This window comes from Octopus sinensis, unplaced genomic scaffold, assembly GCF_006345805.1.
Source record: "Octopus sinensis unplaced genomic scaffold, ASM634580v1 Contig08757, whole genome shotgun sequence".
In the NCBI taxonomy this organism is placed as follows: Eukaryota; Metazoa; Mollusca; class Cephalopoda; order Octopoda; family Octopodidae; genus Octopus; species Octopus sinensis.
In genome coordinates this window covers 81,768-108,419 of record NW_021831287.1, presented here as the reverse complement: position 1 = coordinate 108,419, position 26,652 = coordinate 81,768, and the positions used below count along the sequence as shown (strand labels likewise).

Below are 26,652 nucleotides of genomic sequence, written 5' to 3'. Positions count from 1 at the left end.
GACGTATTTCCCCTCATGAGATACTCAATCCTCGCGTTTACTGGTTCTCCATGTGCATTGTGAAGAAGACAAAACAAAATATCGCCGTATATTCCTTCAGGCTTGGCAATGAGAGTATAAGTTAACAAAGTGCAGTTATCTGGGCTACATAATGCATTAATTTACTTTCAAAGTTGGACAGAGAGAGGTTTATTTGGTTTGTGAATTGTTGCTGATATATTCTGCCTGTTATAACTTGCTTGTACTGCTCTTTTGAGAACTTGGCCGCACAATCAATGTCCATTCCACACAGATCGAGTTGGTCTACCAAAACTCCACTAAAACGGTCAGTTAGTGGCTACAATGTGTGCCCGAAATACCCGAATGAGGGCATAGGTTCCCACATTGTCACACGAACATGTCAACAGGTTGTTGGATATAACAGAAGAGCACGACTCCTTTTTCCAATGTCCCCAAATATTGTATCCATAACATCTACAGTCAATATTCAGATATAGCGGAGAAGTAATGGACACATTTATCAAAGCTTGGAGACCAAATATGAGAACACTCGAACAGTAATCGATAGCGGAATCCGTCCCTGACAAGGATCCCCCATGAATTAGAGCGAAAGAGCAATAATCTAAATTACTCACACTCGACTTAACATTTGCTCGATGGACTGAGAGTGATGTTTAAGTCCTGTATATTCAAATTATTATTTGGATTCAGCTTATAATACTCCTCCCAGTATATGCTCTTCGGTTCATTTTCCGCACAACGGTTTGCAATGTTTTGTTTTATTTCTTCGACTGTGCTAAAAATTTTACTTTCGGGAAGAACCGAAGCATGGTTATCTGATTACTTTCCGCAGAAATTCGAGCAGTTTGGTAAGTTAAGAGAATGAGGAAAATGACATACTCTACTTTTAGGGTACAAAAATTTACTCATTCGAAATAGTTTTGCTCAAAATGCGTCATAATTTAATTTGTATACTTCGCAACTACGGCAGGCTTTTACCTAAACTAAAGCCAGTTCTTAGCAATATTTGTAGAAAATATACACAAAATTAAAATACGTAATTCTCCGTAGACCTTTCTTATTAAAACATTTTTATTATAACTGTCCAATTCCCACAGTTGTGATCAACTGACTAAAAAATTCATGAAAATAATCAAAATTGCATAAAATATAAAATCTGATGCCATTTGGAGTGTACATACAGTCCTAAAGTGCTACGATTAGACGACAAAACAATCATCAACTGTACTATTAGAACAACAATTTATTAGAAAAACAAATTAATCACAAAATTATCGAATCCCCAGTTTTTTCTTCTCTCTATCCCTCTTACGGACATTCTCCACATTCCGATCCTTCCAGTCACTCTTCCTAAGCTTAATAGGCCTATTCCCCACATATTTCCCTAAATATAACCCCTCAAACACCACCGTTCATTTCCTTCATGGCTTTAGTAAAGTCCGTGGCATTCTTAAAGCTCACAAACCCAAATCCCTTCGTTTTATTCGTCCGCTTGTCTCGGATAACACGAGTCCGCAAAAGTGAAGGATATTTGGCAAAAGCACGTGCCAATACTTCGTCGGTCACCTCATTTCCGAGATCCCCACAAAAAATGCGGAAATCGTCTAAAAAATCTTTTTGGATAAAAACGTGATTCCCAGTCGAGGAGGGTCGGATCTTCCCACTGTTGACCTGCCGAGGACCGAATGTGTTTGCGGGAAAATGGTTTTTGTTTTTTGTTGGTTGAATTTTCGTTTTTAGTGATAAATGTGGGGGGAGGAGGGTAGTTGTTGAGGTGGGGCAGGATTGGTGGCACTGCTTCCACTGGAATAAATGGGACAAAGGGGAATTGAGGGGGCGTAGTGCTGTTTGGAATGTTCGGATTTTGATTATTATAATTCATTTCTACAAATAATTATATATATGGATAAATTAAGCTTATATGTTCAAATTAATCGTAACAAACAACAACCCACAAGAATCAATATTGTTAAAATATTTATTATTTTTTTAAACTTTAATTAATTTAAGTTGTATTTAAAAAATATGTTGTTGTTTTAATTTTTATTGTTTGATAATTTATATAATAGAGAGACTAATTTATTTGATAAGAGGCTATGGCACTAAAATGCTGGCTATGCCCCTCTTGCCTACCTCAGCCTCGCAGAAATCCAAAAATCCCCACCCGGAAACCCCCCGCGGACGCTATTTGCCTGGACGAATTCTCCGCAGAAGATGTCCTCCTCGCAATTTCCTCGCTCCGCCGCAGCCGCTTTGTGCTCGGAAAAATCCCTAAGGCCGCCCGGCCGCTGGCATCCGAATCTTTGGCCTCTCTAATAAATGACATCCTTTTCTCTTCATCCAAATCCGCTGGGTCAGAATCTTCCTATTTCCTCTTCTTGCACTAGGTCTCAGTTACGACCACGAGAAATCAGATCGCTCTCTCGCCACATCCGTCAAAAACAACATCTCGGACTTTATGGAACAATCAGCTAAGGACGAGTTTCTAAGCTCGATCCTTGCCAGTCATGTCGAAGCCGCAAAGCGCTTCAATCCCGACGATAGTACAAACGCCGGTACTTCAGGCTTTGACACCGCCTCTCTTGGGCCTCGTATCTTGTCCAAATGATCGAGGGCGACACCAGAGCTGCTATGAGAGTTCTGGTTTCCAATGGCGGAGTACTCCCATCGACCAAAAACGTTATCAACACTTTGAAGTGCAAACACCCTCCCGCCCCTGTAGACCTCAGGCCTTTTCCATCCGTCGATTCCACGCCCTCCCCCCCGAAACTCACCAACGATGCGATCTGCCGCGCTCTCAAATCTTTTTCACCTAGCAGCAGTGCAGGCATTGAGGGGCTCCGCCCCAGTCACCTTCGCAACCTCATCTCTCCCTTGATCGGCCCAACAGGCTCGCTGCTCCTTACCTCGATCACGGAACTTGTCAACAACCTTTTATCTTCAAACTTATCCGCATTCGCTCGTGGACTCATTTTCTCCGCCCATCTGCTTCCTTTTTCCAAAAAAGACGGCGGAGTTCGTCCTATCGCCGTCGGGAACATTTTCCGACGTCTGGCTTCAAAGCTCGCCTGCTGGTCGGTCTCCCCGAACTTGCAAAAGCTTTCCTCCCGTTACAGCTAGGAGTTGGGGTTTCCTCAGGCTGCGAGGCAGCGGTGCATGCCGCCAGACGCTTTGTGACCGAGAGTTTACATCCCCGAATCTTAGTCAAGTTTGACATTAACAACGCATTTAACAGTGTCCGCCGCGACTCAGTGCTGGAATCTTGCTTTCTTCGTTGCCCATCCATTTATCGGTTCGTGCACCAAAGCTACGGCTCTCCTACTCTTCTTATCTCCGCTCTTCTACCATTATTTCCGCCACCGTGTACAACAGGGCGATCCTCTCGGCCCTCTCCTTTTTCGCTGGCCATCGATGAAGCGGTCCGCTCGTGCACTTCTGAGCTCAACGTCTGGTACCTCGACGACGCCTCCATTGGAGGCCCGGCCGATAGTGTTGTAAATGACCTGAACAATGTGGCTCCGATACTGGCTTCTATAGGCCTTACCGTGAAACCCACAAAAATCAGAGATTTTCAATATAGGATACGACCATGCACTCTTTACTCTGGAAATCCAGCCCTGTTCGACCATAATCTCCCAGCCATACGCACCGTTCTGCCCGAAGAACTTACTCTTCTCGGTACGCCTCTATTCTCGTCCGGAATCCCATCTTTCCTCCGCGCTAAACTTCTTAATATGGAAAAATCATTCGACACTCTTAAATCCATCGACGCCCATGTGGCTTTCTTCCTACTGAAGAACTTTCTTGCCTTTCCTCGTTTGGAGTACGCACTTCGCACTTCTCCCTGTTTCCGATTCCCGGATGCAGTCGGAGAATTCGATTCGCTGCTCAGGAATACTCTCGTTCAAATCTCAAACGTACATTTTGACGAAATGGGCTGGAAACAGGCTATCCTGCCTATCAGGCACGGGGGTCTCGGATTCCAAGCCCCCTCGGTCCTCTCCTTGCCATGCTTTCTTTCTTCTTCTCACCGATGCATGCCTCTCGTAGTCCAGATCCTTCCTTCTCCCTCTGGATCGCTCACGGACTCAGAGCTTTCATACGGCACATCGTTGTGGACAGATTGCGGACTAAAAACTCCCGTTGACCTATGCCTTATGCGCGAATGGACGGAGATCAGCAGCTCTCAGTCTTTCCGGTACTTACTGTCTCACGGAGACAACACCGGCGTGCTTGTCTGTTGTCTGGAGCATCTCCACGGACTGGCGCCTGGATCAACGCCTATCCTTCCCCTGCAGCTGGAACCTTCCTGGACCCAGACTGTTTAAGAATCGGAATATCTCTCCGACTCGGCTTGGACATTGCCAGCCTCACAATGCCGTTGCGGGGCTCATATAGACCGCAAAGGTCTACACCCGCTCTCCTGCCGCAAATGCCCTGGGAAGTTCCCCAGGCACGGACAGCTTAATTCCATAATACAGCGTCTGCTCGAGGCAACCGGCATCCCGTGCCAGCTGGAGCCCTCTGGCCTTAACAGGGGCGATGGCAAGAGGCCGGACGGCGTCTCGCTCTTCCCGTTCAAGTGCGGCAAAGCGATCGTCTGGGACGCGACATGCTCTGACACTTTTGCGTCAACATGCCTTCTCGCGTCCGCGATCGAAGCTGGCACAGCGGCGAGGAGGGCAGAGACCCGGAAGAAAGACAAGTACGCCTCGCTCGCCGACAGATTCCTCTTTGTGCCTGTTTCAGTCGAAACATCAGGCACATTCGGCCCAGCCACGCTACGTTTTCTCACCGAGAGAGGCCGTCACCTCGGGAGGATTAGAAACGACCCCCGCGAGGTCAATCGGCTTTTTGAGCGCGTCTCAATAGCCGTACTCAGGGGGAACAGTTTCTCTATTCTCTCTGCGGCTAGTAGCTGACTTCCTGTTCCATTTTCTTTTCTTAAAAAAAAAAAAAAAAAAGACATCTTGTATTTATTAAAAATAATAAAATGTTTGAAAAATTGAGGGAAAAATTAGTTAGTTGATGTGGTGGCGAACTCGTTAATTACACGATCTCTCATTTTGTCTAAAATTCAGCAATCACAAATACTTAATTTATTTTGAGCTATTTTTCTCTTATTTCTTTGAGTGACATATTCTTCCTTGCACTGGGCGACTAATTCCTTGTCTTTGCTACTGAAAAATAAAACGAAATATCCAACCAGTTCAGACGGCATTCCTGAATATTTCTGTAGAGTGGCCTGCAGAAGTATCTGTCTGTAAATATATAAGATGATTCCACACATTTTTTGAGTTCTTTCTTTCAACCAGTTAAGGATACCTTTGAAAATCGAGTTGCATTTTGTTTCTAAGCATTTCTCATCTACTCTCTTTACAAGTACATAGTTCCTTTCTGAATTACTTAAAGACGTGTCTATAACATCAGTCTTATGCTCACAAGACATTATACTATTTAATAAATTTAAAAACATTTATTTAAAAATAAATAAATAAGATTTTTATGGTGATAAAACAAACAAACTAGCCAGATCTCACATCCCGGCCTCCATGTTGATGTCGGAGATATCTTTATAAAGAAACAATAAACATTGGGAAATTCTTTCAAAACATGTTGTAACAACTTTCTGTGCAAGTGACCATATCTGTCTTAAATTTATTAGCAATTCAAGTCTACAAAAATAGGATTTCTGTGTTTTTTAATCTAAATTTCTTGTCGTGAATTAAACAAAATTATTGGCACCATAAATCAGAGAACAATAAAGTCTATTTTTACTGTGGAATACTGCATGTCCAAAACGATGGCCTAATCTAAGCTTTTTAAATTTACTAGTTCTTTATTTAGTTGCTGAATACGTAGTAACATTATGTAATCCTGGGTTAAAGGATGCTTAATTACACTCAAATTGTCCTGTTGAAAACTACCAGCATATTCATAAGGATTCCAAAATAGGCATTAATTTGATGGACACTAAAAATGAAGTCACTTTGTAATTCATTGATTATATTCTTACTGAAATGCTTATTTTGAGTTCTCGTGTTAGTTTAATGAGTTCAGTACTATCAAATCTAAACGCTGGAATTCCAACATTATTTTTGCTGCTGAAAAATATATTTTCAGCCTGATTAGAGTGATTAACCACACAACTGTAATACACAGGTCACTGTCGGTTAAAACTCACTTTGGGTTGTGGAGTCAATTTTCTTAGTGGAAAAACAATAAAGATGACTTAAAATTGTAATTAATTTATTTCCAGCTAAATTTCTTTCCTTTTCCAAATTTGGTCATTATTTTGTTATTCAGTCGAAAGGACAAATTTTCCAGTGATCTCGACTGGAACACCAACTCGTTCAACAAGTGACCGATTTTCTTGCTGTTAGTCTAAAATAAATTGAATGTCCACTCTAAACATTCGACGATTGTTCAAAAATGGGAGATTCCATATAATCGGTGCTGGGAGGCTCCATAATTGAAGAAAGCCCGCTGTCCTGAACCTCCAATTCCTGATTGGAAGACATACTGACATCAATTTAGATCACGCTACCGTTTTATATCTGATCGCTTTAGTCTGAACGCTTTCCTATGATGGTCATTCCATCTTTGGAGGTTTTCTTCTGGAGAATCCTTCTATTTGGTACTTGATTAGTACTTTGAGTGTGTTTTGGGTAAGTCGGAAGGTTGATTTGTGTCGTGTTTCGTCGTATGTATTGACCTTCCATTGATCGTCAATAAATACCAGTTCAAATATATTTTCGAGTTTGGTGGAGGTTTCGAACACTTTTTTGTCCACGTTTTTTGTAGCAAAGACTAGTCGTCTTGACTTTTTGGCCTCCAAATACTGACTATTTATAAAGTCAAATTCTTTTTGAATTTTTGAAATGTGATGTCGCGCTTCTCTACTATTTTGATAAGCCCCGGATTCTAATAAATCAATATTTTTGTCGATCTGAAAAATATTTTCACTTTTTTACTTTTCTTTGTAGTTCGTCGAGATCTTGCAGTACTCGGGGAATAAAGTCCTCGGATTCGAGCACATCCGTTTTGTTTAAATATAATGAAGAGGTGAAGTGTTTTTTTGTTGGTTCTGAAACGTTTTTTTGCATCAAATTTGAAATTCTTAGAGAATCTGGGCGACTGAATGATGGGTTGTACCAATTGTGCACTCTGCGAGGGCATGTTTCTTCAATAGGAGATTGTACTGTTTCTGTAACTGGGACGTGTAGTCGCGACAACTGCCACGGTTATACTTATCTTGATTTCTGTCTTGTTTGGAGGCATTAAATTGGTAAATTGGATGGGTAATATTTGATTTTATATTCTTTTCCATTCCGTCAGTTCATTCGGCATTGTGAGATTATATATTCTTGGATAATTAACTTTGGGCGTCATAAATATCGAGTTTTCAAGCGATTAAGCAAGATCACTATTGCATGGGCAACCTTTACTTCCACAACTTTCAAAGTACATTTTTCATCTAGTCAATGAAAGATGACAAAACTTATAAAAACACGCTGTACTATCTATCATAACACATTATAATCGAGTAAAAGAAAACATAGCTCAAAAGATACATCTAAGGTTTACTTTCTTAGCAGTCTTTTAATACGACAAAAGTTACTTTACATACAAATTTGCAACATTTTATTATAGACGTCATTGGGGTTTTTTTGAAAATATGTTTGAGGTTATTTTGTGAGCGAACGATCATAGAGAACTGCACTTTTACTCACAAGGGACGGAGACACATACAAAACAGATTTTCCGCACAAATTTTGGACATTCTCGACTGACGTTTTAAGAACAAAAAAATGAAGTAAAGAACGCCCATTTCCGTTTATAAAACATTTGTGACTTTCATTCTGAACAGACTAAAACTATTAACATGTCCACCACCTTTTCTAATTGGCCATATATTTTGTTGACGGACTCTTTTTCCAGAGACACCCACCTGGCGGCCAACAAGAACAATTCGAACAGTTCGTCTACGAGTTCTGGAATGAAGCGAATGATGGCCAGTTTTGAGGATTTAGTCAACTCCGCCGACACTTTAACAAATTTGAGGGGCTCTTCTGCCCTTGGAGACCCTTCCAGAGTGCCCTCGATGGCTTTCCTGATTTTAATGTGCTCCACGTCGACTGAACAGAGGGTTTCAGAAGTTAGTTTGTTGACATTTTTGAAATAAGAAAGGTTGTTAGGACGGTCGAACTGAACAAGGCGGTCAAACACGAGTTCTGTGATTTGTCCCAACACTTTCCTGATCTTTTTGGTGGTTGACTTGGTGTTGATGTACATTGTCGTCAGAAACCTTATCAGTTTGGTCTTTACGTTGAGTGACTTGATTAATTTGATGACAACTCGAAGGTCACGTTGGTTGTTGATATCCGGCATTGAGATTTTGTGTTTTTTAAGCAGATTCCGGGCCTTCTCAAAACTTTTAACACATTCCTGTATGTATGGGAGCAAATGAACTATAATCGAGTCTTTGGGTTCTGCCTCAGAGCACTGTCCCTCATGGTTGTCCTTCGGGTAATATTCTTTGCAAATCCGTACCAAGTCGTCTTGTAGTTCAACCACTGATATGTTTATGTTATCAAGACATTTGTCCATTTTATCTTTTCGTTTCATCAAGTCTGAAACCAACGTTCTCATAGAAACAGATATATTATTATGAATCAATGTTTTTATTTAACGTAAAACCAAAAGAACAAGAAAAGTTATGTGATAAGGACACAGTCTTTTTATGAGTCTTAAAAAGCCTCTTCGCATTGTTGACGGTTTCCAAAAACCCCAAATTATCTGTTATTGTTGAAAGTCTTTATTCTCTGTCCTACGACTCAGTAAAAATGTGACTAATCCGTTGTTTTTCGTCGGAGAACATAATTTTCACATCCATATAAAAGTCCTGGTACAAACATACTCTTTCAGATATAAACAAGCGTATCGGCATTCAAATCAAACTCTTCAGAATTCTCTTTTTCTTTAATATGCATTATCGTTGTCAAAAACCATCCAAATAATGGACACTCTGAGTCTGAACAAACTCCGATGTTAGACTATCACTCTTTGTCTCACTTATTTTCTTCGATATGTGTGTAACTGTATTTTTTCGATGCCAAATAAAGACCAGATTTTGATTCTCGAAACTAATTTGAAAAGCCTGAGTGAATAATCTTCTGAGTAAATAATCTTCTGAACACGATTTTTCTCCATTATTCTTGAAATTGAGCAGATAAGACTCATAGATACAGGCTTTTCACCGATTATTATTATAATTTTGAAAAGTATTAATACTTAATTTACGTTAGATAAAAAATATGCCCGTGGAATAAAAGTGTTCATAACAAGGGAATTGGTTAATTTAACAAATCCGAAATAGTTAATCAATTAAAAGTAGATTATGTTTTTCATTCCTATTCCCGAGACCATGTTGTCGAATGCAGTCTGATATTCTTCGAAGGGGATTCTGTGAGAAATGATTGAAGCTGCGTCGACTTTTCTCTGTTCGATAAGATCAATAGCCTCAGGATAGCTTGCAATCCTCACAAAACATTACCAGTTGAATGTTTTATAAAATCCCCGAACGTCGAGGTTTTTGAAGACAACATTTTTGGCAGATAAAATCCCAGTCGAGATCCCCACCAACGTCAGAACTCCTCCAGGCAAAGTGGCCTGTCATAACCATTTGAGTCCTACCTGCAGAATGCTCTCAATGTTGGAAGAGACCCCACAACAGTCCAAAGACACGTCAGCCATGCCCCCCAATTCGGCAACTATTTTCTGAGTAATTTCTGCTGGACTGTCCTCTTCTTTGACAACCACGCCACAATCGGCTCCTTTTTTGAGTGCAAAGTTGACTCGATCCTCAAGAATATCTACATGAATGACACAGTCCCAAACCAGTGACACAAATCCTCGAAACCCCACAGGCCCGGGCAACCATCATACACAATGTCCCGATGACTCCTGTCCCACCAATCACCACTTTTTGTGCAAATGAAATTCCCGCTCGTTTGCAAATTCCGACGGCTATCGAAAGAGGCTGAACCATCGCTCCCTCGTCGAAGGACAAGGAATCGGGGAGGCTGAGGTCTCATTGGAAAACCATACATGTAGCAACAGTCGGCTCGCTGTGTGTGGTACTGTGTCAGTGCCCCGTCCGTGTCGTGGACCCCCAAATATCCCTGATTGGAACAGCAATTCCCACGTCCCAGTTTACAGAAGCGACATTCCCCGCAGGCAATGAGTGGTTCTATGCACACTCGGTCGCCTTTTATATTCCATAACACTCACCTGGCTTGACGTTTCTGACATTGCAGCCAACCTTCTCAACAATCCCGGCCGGCTCGTGACCAATGCGGAGAGGTCGAACGTTCCTGACTCCCCCGAGTCCTCCGTTCTTCCAAATTGTGATGTCCGTCCCACACACGCCCACTGATTTTATATTTATTAGGACGTCTAGTTATGACTCAGAGCTGCCAAATCTACCGTCGTCTTGGACTTGAGGTATTTCAAGCGTATCCTTTGTGGATTAAAAAATTATAAAATACAATTCGTAGGTCCATGGGTCCATGAGACACGATGCTTTTCGACATTTGACAATTAGGCGTTGCTCACATTTTTATAGTCAGTTTAATGGATGAACACGCCCTTCATTCATTGGGCTAACCATAATTAATTACTTTGGTAATTGACTTATTTTTTTGACTTTTCTAACTAAATAGTACATAGGTCGACGTTATTCATGATCCATAATCAATTGCCAAGTGCCTTTTAAATTAACATCTTTCGACGTCAACTTCAATTTTAAGCGCTTTGTTGGAACTTTAATAATCGTGATTGTAAGTAAAATTAATATTATAGAAATTAGCTTTTTATTCAAAAAATCGATTTTTTGAAAATTTTACAAATCGATTTAAATGCGTATATACAGACTTAAAACATTGAATTGTGATTTTTTATATGGTTGAATCTTTGATTGTACACAGGCTAAATCATATCTATTTCTCTATACGCTTCTTCAATAAACGAAGAATTCAGTTAGGAGAATGTGGTAATAATGGTATTTTAGCAACTAATGAAGCGGAAAATAACTAGTAAAATTTAATAAAATAAGAAATAAATGACATATTTAGATATAAGGAATCATAGTAGAATAGAGGCTATTCAGAATTCTGACGTAATGGAAGAGCACACGGTTTGAAAGCGCAGGTGGAAAGATGACATTCGTTTGTTTATTTCAGATGTTAAAGTTTCACACAGTCTTCATACGAGTCAAAGTACTAAAACATCAAAACGAAAATTAAATAAACACATTAACACGCGTGCTTATTTTGTTGTGAGTATAAATGAAAATGGATTTATTTTCATAAAATCGAAAAATATGGATCAAATGTCAAAGAAAACAGCAGCTTTTTTTCTAAAATTTTGTTGTAGATCTGATATTTGACTTGAAGTTCATATAGCTTTGCAATAGAACTAGAGTTAAAATAAAGAATGAGCCTTAGGCTAGGTATTTTAATCATTAAAAATTTGTAAGTTTATTGCCTTTCAAGTCATTTTTTTTCAGTTTTCAAGAAAGTTCATATAAGTTCTCATTAAAATTTTTTGTTAAACTAAAAATCATAGAAAATTCGTTAAGTAAGTAAGAAATTATCAGTATAGTTCAATGAAACCACCCTTGGCTTTGTAGAGATTTCATGTATCGAAATGATAATAGCAAGATCCTCTATGTTTGAAATGACAATAAGGTCGTGGGGTAACAGCTTTTTATTTGAAACGGTTTTTAGTTTTTATTGTCAGCATTTTGAGATTAATTGAAATATGGAAAATTAAAAAGAAACAACATCCACAAACGAGAAAGACATTACCTCTCATCTGAGTACCAGTCAATATAAACACCCAGTTGCGTTCATTAATGAAATGGGACTTGGGCAAGGAGCAAGGAATAGAGTGCACGTATTAATCCAAACTAGGTATATATTCTGATGGTTTCGGTGATTTTGTTATTTCGATTACAGAAAAAAAGAAAGAAATCTCCATATTACACGCCTTCACTTAGTATATTTCCATAATATAACGAATGCCTACGATTCAAAGGTTACATCCATTTACTGCTCTGAGGATGTAATATTTTACGTGTCACTGAATGGAGTTGTTGCATTTATGCATTTGACGGAAACTACTCATTGATGTGTCGATTATACGTTAGATAACTATTTTCTTACAAATAGCACAGTAATCATTTAGTAAATCAGTTTTTGATCTCCCAGTTCTAAAGGCTCTCCTGCTTTTCAATAAATATCGATTTAAAAGTTCTCAAATCCGATCCAATGATTAGTGCAAGAATCTTCAGTAGTTTATTTTTTAAAATAACAAATTTAAGTTCTCTAGCGGTCCAGATAACTTATTTTCGTTCTCGACTGTCACAGGTATCCTCTTCCAAGCTCTGAAAAGTCATTTCTTTCAAGCATATTGTTAAACAATGTTGAGAGTTTATCTTAATGTTCCCAACTTTGTCCCATTGGATTTTATTCGTCTTCATAAAATTGTCAAAAATATTAAAAATGTACTCTCTCCAAACAAAATAAAAACTCATCAATGATATTCACATCATCAACAAAGAAGACAGGCTGACAGACGTTAGAAATGTCAATTGACTCCTCCAATTGGATGCTTATCTAATACTTTTAATAATTCGTTTAATTAATTGCTCCAGGATATCACATGACAATTCTGAAATTCTATGGGAAATTGAATCGTTGAATAACGGTATGTCCTTAACTGCATCTGGACCAAATAAAATTCGACCCATTTCAAAAGCCGCTGATTTAATTGACTTTTCCCCAGAATTGTGTACAGTTTTGTTTTTTTGCAATAATCTTTGAGACCTATTTTTAGATACAAATTAAAATTAACGCTTAGGATGCTTCTAATCTCGGTTTATCTTTGGATTTATTAAACCATTCAGCTGTGAATCAAATTTAGTTTTTTTGAGTTTAAGATATTCATGTGAGCAACAATTTTCTGAGTGTACAGACTCTTTGTGCCGCCTAAGTTGAGAAGGTTTCAGTGAATTGTTTCCCACAATTATATGGCAAATCATGCATTTATTTCATTATTTCAGGCAATGAATTTAGTAAATCCAAATTGAACTTAAGAATCTGACCAAAGACGACGATTCTTGTTAACAATAACTAGAATGATAAACCTTGAAAATAAATCACGTTAATTTCAATGTTTTTTATTTATACTTAATTACACAATTACTTTAAAATATAATATATTTTAATTTTTTCAAAATTCCTGGGGACCACGATTGAGAACTGCTGGAGTAGAAGTTGAAGAAAAATTTCGCGTTTAATCAGATTAATTTGAAGTTTTAAATCAGAATTAAATTCATAAGATAAGAATTAAAATAAATTAATTTTTCAAGTCTGAAGGTCCCTCTCCAATTATGGCGTCCTCTTATATTTGACATGTGGGAGACGATCAGAATAAATGATAATCCTCCAATTTGTCATCGATCCATGACGAGTGTCCAACAAAGAGTGATGAAAATCGAACTTAATGTCGAACAACACAATTAAGTTGCCCATTTCAAGTGTTAATTGAATAATTGATTGCCATATTGATCGGAGAAGGAGGCACAGATGGCAAAATGTGTACATTGATTGCAAGTGTGAGTGCTTTTTAAAGCAAAATGTGCTCAATTCGGGTTTAATTGGCTGTGCTTAATCGGACTACAAAATGGACAATATAGAGCCCTCAAAAGATAACCAGAGCACAAAAATAAGGATTTTAGTGAGTACAAATTGTAGAATCCAATAGGAGAAAAAACTGTTGGTAAAAACGCGACAACTCGACATTTTGAGTGAGAAATATAAACAGAGCGAAAGAAAAAGAGACCAGCAGGAAAAGGTGATAGAACATCTGAGACTGCAATGTATGGATGTAAGGTATTTGTATATATAGAATGAACAAATCCTTAGAGACTCGGTGGCATTTCGTTTTTTCGGAATTCCAAAAATGATGTGGAGAAATTCCTACGACAAGAACTGGCAGAAAACCTGACAAAGATAACTCTGCTGACTGAGGAAATTGAGAGTAAGCACAACACGGTATGCCCGAGGGACTAAGCACGCATTATCGACTAGCGCGATATTGCTAATCAATTTAAACAATAACACATTTAATAATACGCATAAGAGAGGTTTATAGGGCAGTAGTGCTGGTGTATTAGTTCGGAGGCATAATGTGTCCATAGATTGCTTATATGCAACGAGAGAACCACCGAATGAAGGCTCAGTACGACTTGGAAAGGGACCGGACGAGGGCACTGGACGAGACCAATGCAGCCCTCAGAGCTGAGTTAAGCAGATTTACACATCTCGCAAATCAAGTGGCTGAAAATGTAGTTTGTCGTGACATTTCACAGACACGGGAAAATGAGCGTCTGACTAAAAACAATAACGAACTAAAAGTGCTGACTACTCAGCAAAAGTCCAAGATTGAGCATTTAGAGAAGCGGATACAATTGGTGTGTCTTTTGGAGTATTGGCAGGTCAAGGAAGAGAACGAACGACTGAGTAAAGAATGTGCCGACAGTTCACTCCGAGTTCCCCAGATTGTAAACAAGAGAGACGATAAAGTATAGTTTGTGACTGAAGGGCAGATCATTGAGGAATTGAAGGAGGAGAACCGTGCCCTTCAGAATGAATTGAGGCAAAAAATAATTTCAATCAAAGAATTGAACTCACATTTGGACAGTCAAAAAATAGTAATTTCACGTCAACAAATTCAGAATTTTGAGGCCAAAATAAATTCGTTAGAGGAACAAATGAACAGTAATAAAGGAGACTTGTCTCTCCAAAGGGAGGTGGTCAGACGGACGTGTTATGTGGGGACTACACAAACTGAGATCCACACGACCACTGGACAGACTCAAACAGACGAATGTGGTTTTAGTTTTGTGGTAATAAGCAGATTTGAGAGAAAGGAGAAGAGAGGGCAGTGAGGTAGTGGTTGGTGATGAATGTATAGACTCAACAAAGTAGTGTTGTGGAGAGGGATGTGTCACGTGGGGTCGTCCTACCACCAATGAAATTAAAAGTGGAGAGAGAATTCAACAAAGGACTGCTCATATCCTGGACGTCTCCACCCTCACTAAAATCCCCCAACGACAACCAATTCTTCGACATTTATTTCAATGGCATAAAAATGGCATCAATCTCAGGAACCAACAAGCCAAAGCACATTTTGGAGGACATTGAGTACGAGGAGGTTGGATTGTGACTCCACTTTTAGTTATCGAGAATAAGCGTAGTGAACAGAATGGACTTGTACACTCAGTCCGACCCTGCTCAGTGCACTCTCCTGATTGGCCGAGGTTGACTTCCTACACACATTGCAGGGGCATCCTCCTCCCCCTCCAATGTGCGAGTAGAACATGTGACGGGGTATTCGGTGACGGTGAGTTGGCTACCGGGGAACAGCAACTGTCATCACATTGTGTATATTGACGATTCGGACATGGCTTCGTCAAGTCGGGGATAGTCCGGGCTACTATTTCCCACCTCCATCCCCTCACAGAGTACAAACTCAGACTGACCGCCGTGTTTATCGACTCCCAGAAAAAGCAGCGAATCACCAGCGACTCAGAAACAACGTTATTCCGCACGACTGAGCCATGTTTGATATTTCTGTTATTCCTGGTGCTTTTAACATTCCCACGGGCTTGGTGATTGAGCCGGGTCCCCAGTTGGGCAGTCTCCTCGTGAGTTGGCGACCTCCCCCCGAAAAAGACTCGGTGTGTGGACCAAAGGGGTACGCCTTCTACGTCGACGGAGAATTGGTCAAAAAAATATCGGGACCAAAAAGTGATGTGAGAGAGTGGTTTATTACAGGCGATTATGTTATTCTTCCTGCCTGCTGTTTGAGGAAGGGAATGGCCAGGAAAGCCACCATCCGGACTATGAGTTACGACGGAACAGAAACTGCCGACAGTGAACCATTCGAAGTCACCAAAAAACTTATTTGGGATGTTTTCCAGGTCTCCATCCGACATATTGTAGATCTCTGAATCCACAGAGGAGAGTGTTCTTAAGGAAGACACAAAGCTTTTAAAAACTAAGCAGACTGCTGTGCCTATGATAAAGCAGCCCAGAATAGTGGAGACTTCAGATTCAGACATAAAGGGCAGAGGAAATCAGTTTTTGAGTGACTTTTCTGAGTATTCGGAGAATCTGGCGACCCAACAAAACAAAATTAAGGTGATTCGCCAAATGATTTCCAGATTCGGTATTTTCTGGCCCTCTACACCTACGACCCCCACAAAATGTCCCCCAATCAGGACATAATTGACGAGGAAATAGCATTTATGAAGGATGATGTTATCAAAGTGGAGTTTTTGAGTGTATTTGATAGGTTTATGGGGAAATTGACTCAGATGGGTTCTATCAGGGGGAGTGTCGCGGTCGCTTTGGCTATGTCCCGAGCAATGTCGTGCAGGAGATCACAGATATCGAAAAAATAAAGCAAATCCAGACTAAAAAGGGGGGGAAAAGCAGCCTGACTCCCAGCAGTGACAACCACTATGTGGCCATTCTGGATTATGATCCAGTCTCCGCAATCAACGTCACGGCCAACATGGTGGGTGGATTGAGTCATTGGCAGGGCAAACAACTTCAAATGAAAAGGGGACAAGTCGTGGTCGTCAAAGGCTCTCCAAATCAGTACGGATTTTGCCTGGCCGAGTCCAAGCAAGTGGTGGGGTACGTCCCCATTAATTATTTGAGGAGAGCCTCGAATGTGAAGTCGTCGGATGTGGTTTATATTATGCAAATATGTTCAGAATTCGGCTCATGTAACAAATAAGAATAAATTTGACTCATTCGAAAATTAGTTTTCATTCCTGAGTATCGAATTTCAGTGAACTTTTATTAATCATTTTACTTGTATTTTAAAAAATAAAATTGTAATCAGAAAAAGGAATTATATAATAATTATTAATTTCGTATTAAAAATTTCATTTTATGAATGCTAACCAGTTTTGAATAAAAGAATATCTAAGCAACACAAATTTAAATGTCTACCTACATCACTCAGGAGTTACCACTTGGGAAACAACAACTAATTTTACCACACCCAAACCTCCGACAGACGGCGATAATATCCAACACTCCTAATTCTTTCTCAGTGCGTCTGTCGAACAATCAAGTCTCATCAAATACCATTGTAGGGCAATTTTGGACAAGAAATTGTAATAAATGACAGTGCCAGTTGTGTTCTGGCTTCTTGGTGTCCTCAAAACTCAAAAATAATCCTCGTCTCGGATGACTTTTCAGTGGGACTGTACAACGTCAGTGACCAAGAGGTACTGCTTGTCGGACAGAAAGTCACTCTCGAGTCCAGGCCAGAACAAATTTATTTTGATGGAAATAATATCGTTATTTTTACAAAAGTATATATTAATTTAATACAAATTATTTAATTATTAATTTATATTAATTAAATAAAATGTTAGGATTTTTATGTTCATATATGTCAATGTGGGCAAGAGGACGGTCCCCTTCTTCGTGATTCCTACAAATTCGACTCCAAGCCAATGCTCTTGGCACTCCGAGTCCCCTCCTCTTCCCAGACCACTGACCCTTCCCTCTTCATTGCTCTCGAAAATGGTATCCTTAAAGTCTCAAAAAAGGCCACATCAACTCAATCACGGAATTCCGTGGTTTCCGGAAGTGCTTTGAAGTCAATGATTACGTAATCGGTCTCTACCACTTGGAAGGACAGCAAGTGCTCATCAGCATTACGAGGTCCCTTCTCATCCACTGGCACACTGACAAGACTCCGTTTGTCGAAACCAGAAAGGTTGTCTCCACATAAACAGGACAGCTCAAACTGAGTGGGAATGTGGACAATCCCTGCCTCTTTCTGGCTGAGAGCAGATTTGTGGGCATTTCTGATGGAAACAACCTAATTCGGTCAGTCCTGCCTTATTAGTCCCTCAGAATCTGCGACTTGCAAATGGAGGACAACTATGTCATTGATCTACAACAAGAATGTTCTGGAAATTTCCATATTAAAGCAATGGAATTTTCCCGCCAAAAAAGTATTAATTGGTGGTTGAATTTAAGGGTATTTGGGTGTGTGTACGACGGAGGGTCGTGTGTTTATATTCAGGTTGAGCACAGAACCACGACTGGGACACCAAATAAAATACACCACCACAATCGGGGGTGATTTTAAATTTATTAAAGTAATAAATAATAGTAATGGGTGTAGTGGGGCAGTGATGGTCTGTTTATTACATCTTCTTCTACGTGTACTATTCTCAAAAAACAGGGCATAATGTTGGATAAGGACGGAGAGGCGATGATAGTCCAGACTGACTCACAAAAGTACTTTTTCACCAACAAAGATCAATCATTTTTCATTGAGATGAATTTTACCGCCATTGGAATGTCGATGAGTGAGGTTAGCCACACTAAAATAATAAATCACCCAGAACTATTTAATCTGTTGGAATGGATATAAAATAATCATTCTTAAAATCGAAAATGGTGATGCTCACTATGTAGACATGCTCGACTGCCTGGCAGACCACATTTGTCTTATAAAAGACCACATTTATTACATTGAGGGGAAATCAGTGGTCATCCTGGACTTGAAGGTGACTGCTATCAGTGGATTAAACCCCAGGGACACCGAAAAGGGAGTAGTGAGTGTGTAAGCATGAGGGGAAGGCCGACAAAGATGAGTAAAGTGAGGACTAACCTACTGGTGGAGACGAGTTGTGGGATGATCTATTTATACAAGTGTGATGGAAGGTTGTCCTCCACACAAACAGATAGACCACCCGGGGAGGCAGTGAGTGCACTCTCTGTGAATGAGTTCGTGGAGGACTTTGGGGAGTTTGTGGATGTAAAGTGCAATTCTGGGGGGAATTATGTGTCTCTCCTTGTTAAGAATGTTGTTTGTGGGTGTTCTATTAACAGATCAGAGGACAAGTGGATTCCCGCTTATTTGTTGTGGATGTGGTGACCAAACAAGTCAAATCCTTGCAGTGCTGTGCGACGAGACACGCCTGGGATGAGGATGACAGTCGATTTATTGTCTGTCAATCCAAAAACAATGTAGAATGTTCTCGAATATTCTAGAACATATATGGTCTGGCTATCCTTGCCTGTTCGCCCAAAGGATTGCTCTTGGTTGAGACATTGGCAGCTCCCTCCACGTTTAGGCTGCTGGCGGGGATGTCTCTCCTTTCTGTCTATTTTGTTAGCCAAGTTTGTTTTTATATGTGAATGGTAGACTAATTCCCTGGGATTTGATCACGTGTCTTCGGATTTGGTTGTCCATACTTTTCGAAATTTGGAGGGAAAATTAAGTGGCTTTGTTGTTGCATGTTATAGAACATTCTGACATGATGGAATTTGCCTATCTGTCTACGACTGGCAGTTTGGAGGAGGCTGTCAAGTCTATAGGACATGTGACAGAGTGGGGAATTGTATTTTAATTGAAGGAAGGTGGTTTGGAAGAAGATGGCCAAATTGTGTGTCAAATACAGAAAAATCAAGCTCTGTCTCACCTGCCTCGCCAAATTAGAGGACACGTGTTCTCTGTTAGCCTACAGGGCAGTAAAGAACGAGTCTGATGACGTCATCCTGGGAGTTTTGGCAGGGTGTGTGGGAGAGGAGGTATATTGTTGGCATATTTGGTAGTTCTCTGATCTGCTGGCAGGGTCCAAGCTGACCGAGTTATATCAATGTTCGGGAGACTGGGGAAAAGTAATTTGTAATTATCAATATTAGGCTTTGCAAGTCGCCCAGGAGTCTCACAAAATGCAGGAAGCAGTAATTAGGCTTCGAAGGGCAAAGCACTTGGAAGGCTCGAAGGAAGTGGAGAATATGCTTAATTACTGGCCCGAATTATGCGATGGGGCGGGTGGTCTGGAAGTGAATAATTTGTGGTTCAAGCCAGATGAGAGTTCCCTGCCTATTTTAAGGCAAAAAATAGAACAGGGGAATAATATGTTTTTTATTATTTTAATTATTTAGTAAAATGAAAAAGTCGTTGGCAAATGTATTAATAAATTGTAAGAAAGTAAAAGCGGGAATATCCTTATTGACGGCCATTGGTGACATTGAGTCAGCTGTGTCAGTACTGTGTCAGTGCAACAGAATAGAGGAGGTTGGACTATCCTTAACCTTCAGGCATTGGAGATGAGTGACAAATGTGGTCACCCAGTGTGTTACATCTACATTGGGAAGTACTATGAAAACGAGGGGGAGATTGGGAGAGCAATCGAGTACTACAAGAAAGGAGAGTGTTATTCCAAGGCAATCCGTCTGCTGAGGGCAGTCGTAGTGTGGTCAGTCCAGTAGGCCAGTCAGTCTTATTCGGAGATGGCAATTCTGGCTGGGAAGGCACTCCCAGGGGAGGCACGGAAAGTAGCACTCGAATTGAAGGATATTCCTGGAATGGAGGAAAGGGCAATCACGTTGTATCAGCAGGTTGGTTGACAGTGCATGTATTCAGATTGGGGACTTGTCGAAAGCATTCGAGCTGGCCCTCCATATTGACCATCTTACTTCCTTTCAAGAACTCGCCGACAGCTTTGCTTTGGACACTGTATTTTTTATTTTTAAACCGGCTAACCGCATGTGTAATAAATTATTTAAACGATAGCGCGAAAAATATTAACATTTTAGTGATGCTTATTATATTTTTATAGGATGGGGATCCTGTTGGAAAGTCAGTGAATAGTACTGATCCTGAGATGGTGTCTTACTGTGCGGAGTACTTTGTTAATAAAGGGCACATTGAAAAGGCAATCACTGTCCTAATAAACTCCGGACAACCCTGTGATGCCCTCGAACTGTGCAATACTCACAAAATAGTGCTGACTCCTCAACTATCTTTTAAAATTCTGTCAAAGTTGGAAACTCAGAAGAGGTCCTCTTTGCATGAGAGCACAATTTCTTCTTTGGCTTTAAATTGCATGAATAATGGCCAATATGAAGTGGCCAGTCGACTGTACACTCTCTCCGGGCAGACAGAGAATGCTCTGAAGGCTCTAATAAGAGGAGGAGACACGGAAAGAGTGCTTAGAGTGGCAAACCTATCACGTGACCCTCAATTATACATAATGGCGGGAAATTATCTTCAGTCTTTAAATTGGAGTGAAACACCCAGTTTGATGAAGGAGATTCTGAGACTTTATTCGAAGGCCAAAGCACATCATTTGATTGCCAATTTTTACTGTGCATGTGCCCAATTGGAGATTGATGAGTATCGAGATTACAACAAGGCCACATTGGCCTGGGGTGAGGCCATCGGGTACTACCAAAAGGCTAATTCTGCTGACATTCCTAAGCGAGGCCCCCAGATGAGCCCACATTTTGGAGATCGAATTGGTTTGGGCGGGAATTTGCAAGAGAAGATGGAAGAGAGGGAGAACTACGACGAGAACATTGCTGATTTACGTGAAAGGATCAGATTGGCGAGTGTGTTTGATGGAGTTGTGGGGGGCAGAATGAAGGGGGAAGAAGAACAGAAGTGTCGGCAACTGTTAGAGGAGCCTGGAATAGACCGGGCAGTCCGTACTGTTCATGTCCGTGCTTATTTATGTGGATTGTACTACTCCTTCGAGGACTGGAGGAAGGCCTATGAACATGTGGCTGTGTTGGAGAGGGAATTGGGGAGGAGGGTGAGCGAGTACGTCAGTCGGGATATGTTGGACAGGATTAGACGAGAAGTGGGTGTTGGGGGTGTGGACGAAGATGTATTTGATGAGATTGAGGACTTGTGTTGATACTCTTAGTGGGGAATACCCCATTGATTGAGGAGGGAGGATCAATAATATTCTCCGTCACTCAATTAGGGGAATTGATAATCCATTAGGTGACAAATAACACAGATTGCGCCATTTATAGAATGACACTCCAATATGGTTGATGATCAAACTATCCGCGGATTGATAAATCAGATGGCACTGAGGGTTGCCGAGTTGCATGAAATCTGCCATCAAATTGTCCAGCAATTATCCTCCATTGACCAAGAAAATAAGTCACAAGGATCATTTGTCTCCGCCGAAACGGGGTTATCAGCATGCAGGGAGTTTAGTACCCAAAGTGAAATGAAGGAAATGCCTGCTGCTATTCTTTCTGGAGACCTGCTAGTGGGAGAAGACAAATCAGAAAGGACGTCTAAAATCAAATTTAAGGACATCCCCAAACTGAAAGTGGAAATAAAACAACGAAAGTGAGTGCAGTATTACCAGGCAGATCTTTAATACACAGAATGCTTACTTTCAGCAAAAGAAAACTGCTGAGTCCTTTGTTCACATCTACCACAGATACGACCACGCCCGATGAAAGACTCTATGAGGCCATTTCTAAAGATATTCTGGCAGTCAATCATCGAATGGAAGAACCTGAAATGTCCACAAGTTCAATGGAGATCGTCAAAGCTCAAAATGTCGACCGGGGGGACACAAAATGTCCCAAATGTAGGAAATGGTAGTATCCCCGAATGATGGCAGTTACGACAACGGGACGAGGAAACCCCGAACGCTGTACTGCGGGGATTGCATGTGCGAGATGTGTGTGAGAGTGTCACTGGCACGGACTTATTGGATTGTCCTTTGCAGTCTATGCAGCAAGAAAAGCGAAATCCCCTTCTCTGGAGGAATCAAGGCAGTTTGAGGACATTCACTTTTAGGAGTTTCCAGTGAATTACCAACTTGTGGATGCAGAGTGTGTTCCCTCGGGGGACGAAATAAGGTCAAAGTGAACAAACTCATATTTAATGTTCTCAAGTCGATAATAAAAGTGGAGACCACTGTCCACAAACCTAATTGACTGTATAACCAGACAATAATGCTTTATTATTTACTGATTAAATTAATTAAGGGACTTTTTGTCCTTTGAAAGTTCAAAGATTTATATTTTTTACAAAATTCGGCGCTTTGATGTTTGGTCTTTCCAAAATTGTGGACAGACCAATGTCTTTACTACGGCAATTCGGAGAAGAATAAACTCATTTCATCTGGAAAAGTCATCGTGAAAGATGTTAAAACAAGAATAGATATTAGTAATGACAATCACGCCATGTGGGACGACGAGGGTGGGGCAACCCCCAATCGATGTGGTTGATAGGCAATTGATTTAATTAGGGAAAAAAGAGAACTTGATTTGACAAGAAACGGTTTAAACAAATAAATTTCGAATATATAAATGAAAATTATGCGGCATATATATTGCGAATATTTATAAACGTAAATAATTATTAATATCTGGTGGTTTGTTCTATATTTAGTACATCTCAATAAAGATTAAATTGGAAATGGACCGTCGGAACAATGATGAAATTCTGTGCAACTTGGACGAGGACATGAAACACATCATCAACAGCATCGGCCACGAGGACTCGGAGGCACTGCCATGTCCCAACTGAGTAGGTTGTCGTCAGAGGATTCCCCGTGTTCCGCAAACTCTTCCAAAACTATTTAAACGAGAAGCGCAAGTCGATCGACTGGAACAAAGTGAAGGCAAAGTACGCCGACGAGGTTGTTTTATCAAGCCGACCTAAAAGTTCCACTCCTACGACAACCTCCCGTCCGTGGGGGAGGACGAAGCGACCGCACTCCTCAACAAAATCGTGGTCGTGCGCCTGAATGGGGGAATGGGCACATCGATGGGGTGTGACGGGCCCAAGTCCACGCTCGTTGTGAGAGACGACCAGACTTTTCTGGATTTGAACATTGAACAGATTTCGGTTGTTGTGTTCTGAGGAGTGCAGTACCTCAACTCGACCTACCACTGCGACATCCCCTTTGTCCTCATGAACTCATTCTACACTGAGAAAGACACAGAAAAGAATTTACAGAAATACAAAAGCACAAATGTCAAATTCTACACGTTTAGTCAAAATAGGTTGTTTTGCTTGTGTCCTTTCTGGGTGTCCTCGAATAGAAAAACAGTCCCTTCGGCCAGTAATCGACTCCTCTCCCATTCTCTCTCCCCACAAGTACCCCCCTCACTCATTCCAGGTGGTATCCTCCAGGCCACGGAGACTTTTACCAGTCCTTCTACTCTTCGGGACTAATGGACATGTTTATCAAGCAGGGCAAGGAGATTGTGTTTGTGTCCAACATTGACAACTTGGGGGCCACAGTCGAACTCTGTAGTGTGCCTAACTTACTCAGCAATCATCAAATACATGAGTACTGCAGGTCTACAGTTCCTCATGGAGCTCACTCCCAAGACATTGTCGGACATCAAGGTAGATCAGAGACCGTGATCTGAAGGGAGGCACTCTTGTGAGCTACGACGGACAGACTCGACTTCTTGAACTGACTCAGGTACCCTCAGAACACGTATTCCTCCCTTTCTAACAAATAGACCAAGACATTCAAGAATGTGAACCAATTTCCGTAGAGTTGTGGTGACATTTCAGTTTCTTCAACACAAATAATATTTGGATTAGTCTTCAGGCTATTCGTCGGGTGGTGGCCGAACAGAAGTTGGTGGTGGAGATCATCGTCAACCCAAAAGTAGTCAACGACGTCGAGGTCCTTCAATTGGAGACCGCCATCGGGTCGGGAATCACGTGTTTCGAACAGACTGGAGGTAAACTTGGCCACTGATTGAGAGGACTTGTCGTCCCCAGAAAAAGATTTTTGCCCGTCAAGAAATCGCAGGATTTGTTGGTGATAATGAGCAATCTCTACAAAGTCCAGCACGGGACTTTGGTTATGAGTTCGTCGAGGCTGTTCCAGACCACCCCCGTGGTTAAATTAGGTCCCGAGTTTGACAAGGTTGAGTAGTGAGGTAGAAGGGTAGGTTAGTAACTTCAAATCCCGGTTTCGGAGCATCCCTGACATAGAGGACCTCCATCATCTGACAGTGTCGGGGAACGTCTGGTTCGGGAGCAAAATCACTCTGAAAGTATTGGTGAGTGACATGGAAGGGGACTGTCATCATCATTGCTGACGAGGGAAGTTCTATTTTCATTCCTAACAACGCCCTGCTGGAAGACCACATCGTCACAGGCAGTCTGCGAATACTCGACCACTAACTCCCCTTACTAATCGACTAACATTATTTAAAGTTTAAAAAGGGTGATAATAACGATAGTCAGTCCACAAAGACAGGGCAGCCATCCAAGCACATATCTCATAAAATCCAGAATGTCCGCAAAGGCTATTTCAAACTGCTCCCACGGACTTTTAAAGACTTGTCTCAGATTGACATGTTCTCGACAGTAAGGACATGTATGCTTTTTGCCGATGATACACCACCCACGAATACACAACTCGTGGAAGACGTGTCCACAATTGAGGGATATCGCGGACTCCCCACTGATGGTTGAGTCAATTATTACTCCACAAATGGCACACTGCCCTCCCTCTAAATTCCGCACTGGGAGACCCCCGTCGTCGCAAACGTACTAGGAATGGGTGGAAAGAGGGTACCCCGATGTGGACAGCCATTCGTTGGAGGAATATGTCACCAAAGTCGCGGGAAAGCAGTCCAAAGTAACATCCGTAGAACATAATTTGGACGGCCGTCACCACCAGGGGTTGCGAGACGGTTTCCTTGAGGAAGGGGATGGCACAGAAAGTAAAGAAGAACACGATCATGGCTGTCCCCGACATGAGTCCGAGGGTCTTGAAGGCCACGTTGAGTCCCCCGTAGATCAGGCGGGGGGTGGAGGGGGACACTCGTCGGGAGAGTGTGAAGAAGTACAGCATGGTCATCCACAGAGAGAAGATACTCCAGAAGAAGAGGAAGATGTAGTTTTTGAAGAATAGAATTGGAGGAAACAGCCAGACGAGGATTAGGGTGGTTATCTAAGGAGTTTGACCACTGAGGAGACTTGGTATGAGTGGAACCACCTCCGCTTCCATTCCACGATGAGGATCTGCCCGACCAAGAAGGCTGTCATGAAGGCTAAGAACCTCCCCGGGGAAGGATCACGTTGAGGGTGATTGTCGGGTACGCTGAGTGAATTTTATATTTTTATATTTAAACTTGTTAATCAGTTCATCCATTGGTTTATCACAACTACAAGTGCCACGACAATATAAATGATATATAGTTTATTCATTTCCAAATTAATCAATTTCTTTTTATTTCTGTTCTTAATCACGACGGGAATAAGCTTAATATGTTTGGCAGTATTCCGCTATTTCTCACTTAAATTTTGTCAGTTAGACCTTATCTGCCTAGTCATGGCGCGGCCTGACACCAGTCTCTTAAACCGTCCATCACTGCGGTGAACGTCGAATCTCATCAAGGAAACAACTAAAGGACCGAGAGGAGACAATTGCGGTCAGTAATAGTGCAGTAATTGAAATTGATGAATTATGGTTTCTTCTCAAACCATCAAACGATTGTAAAAATGCAACCATTAGTTTATAACAAGCAACTAAATTTAATCAATCAAATAATTGCTGAGTATTTTGTCAGCATAATCGCAGACGGCAATGCGGGCTTCCTCTCCGGAAGTCTCCTCAGGGAACTCGGCTCTGTTGCAACCTCTTAGAAATTAAGGGAATGAATTACGAAATGTAAATCCCCGTCTTCCCTTCGAATTCTGGACTTGCGGCCAACATGGCGACCG

At 41.1% G+C, this 26,652-nt stretch overlaps 2 protein-coding genes across 2 annotated transcripts; both read left to right on the top strand.

Annotated features, from left to right (window-relative positions):
- Nucleotides 1-13,898: 13,898 nt before the first annotated feature.
- Nucleotides 13,899-14,943, top strand: LOC118761122 (CDK5 regulatory subunit-associated protein 2-like). Its single transcript, XM_036498799.1, has 3 exons — nt 13,899-13,979; nt 14,013-14,141; nt 14,288-14,943. Exons 1-3 carry the CDS (start codon nt 13,965-13,967, stop codon nt 14,675-14,677), a joined length of 534 nt encoding a protein of 177 aa, XP_036354692.1. The 5' UTR covers nt 13,899-13,964; the 3' UTR covers nt 14,678-14,943.
- A 5,622-nt stretch (nt 14,944-20,565) lies between these two features.
- Nucleotides 20,566-21,945, top strand: LOC115228000 (intraflagellar transport protein 140 homolog). Its single transcript, XM_029798679.2, has 2 exons — nt 20,566-20,655; nt 20,759-21,945. The coding sequence occupies exon 2, from the start codon at nt 20,804-20,806 to the stop codon at nt 21,836-21,838; it is 1,035 nt and encodes a 344-aa protein (XP_029654539.1). The 5' UTR covers nt 20,566-20,655; nt 20,759-20,803; the 3' UTR covers nt 21,839-21,945.
- The last annotated feature ends 4,707 nt before the right edge of the window (nt 21,946-26,652 follow it).

Bases quoted from the DNA above. Each gene is read 5' to 3' on its own strand.
- LOC118761122 (XM_036498799.1), top strand. The intron at 14,142-14,287 runs GTATGCCCGAGG...ATGTGTCCATAG, and splicing joins TTGAGAGTAAGCACAACACG to ATTGCTTATATGCAACGAGA.
- LOC115228000 (XM_029798679.2), top strand. From the start codon at position 20,804: ATGGTGTCTTACTGTGCGGAGTACTTTGTTAATAAAGGGCACATTGAA.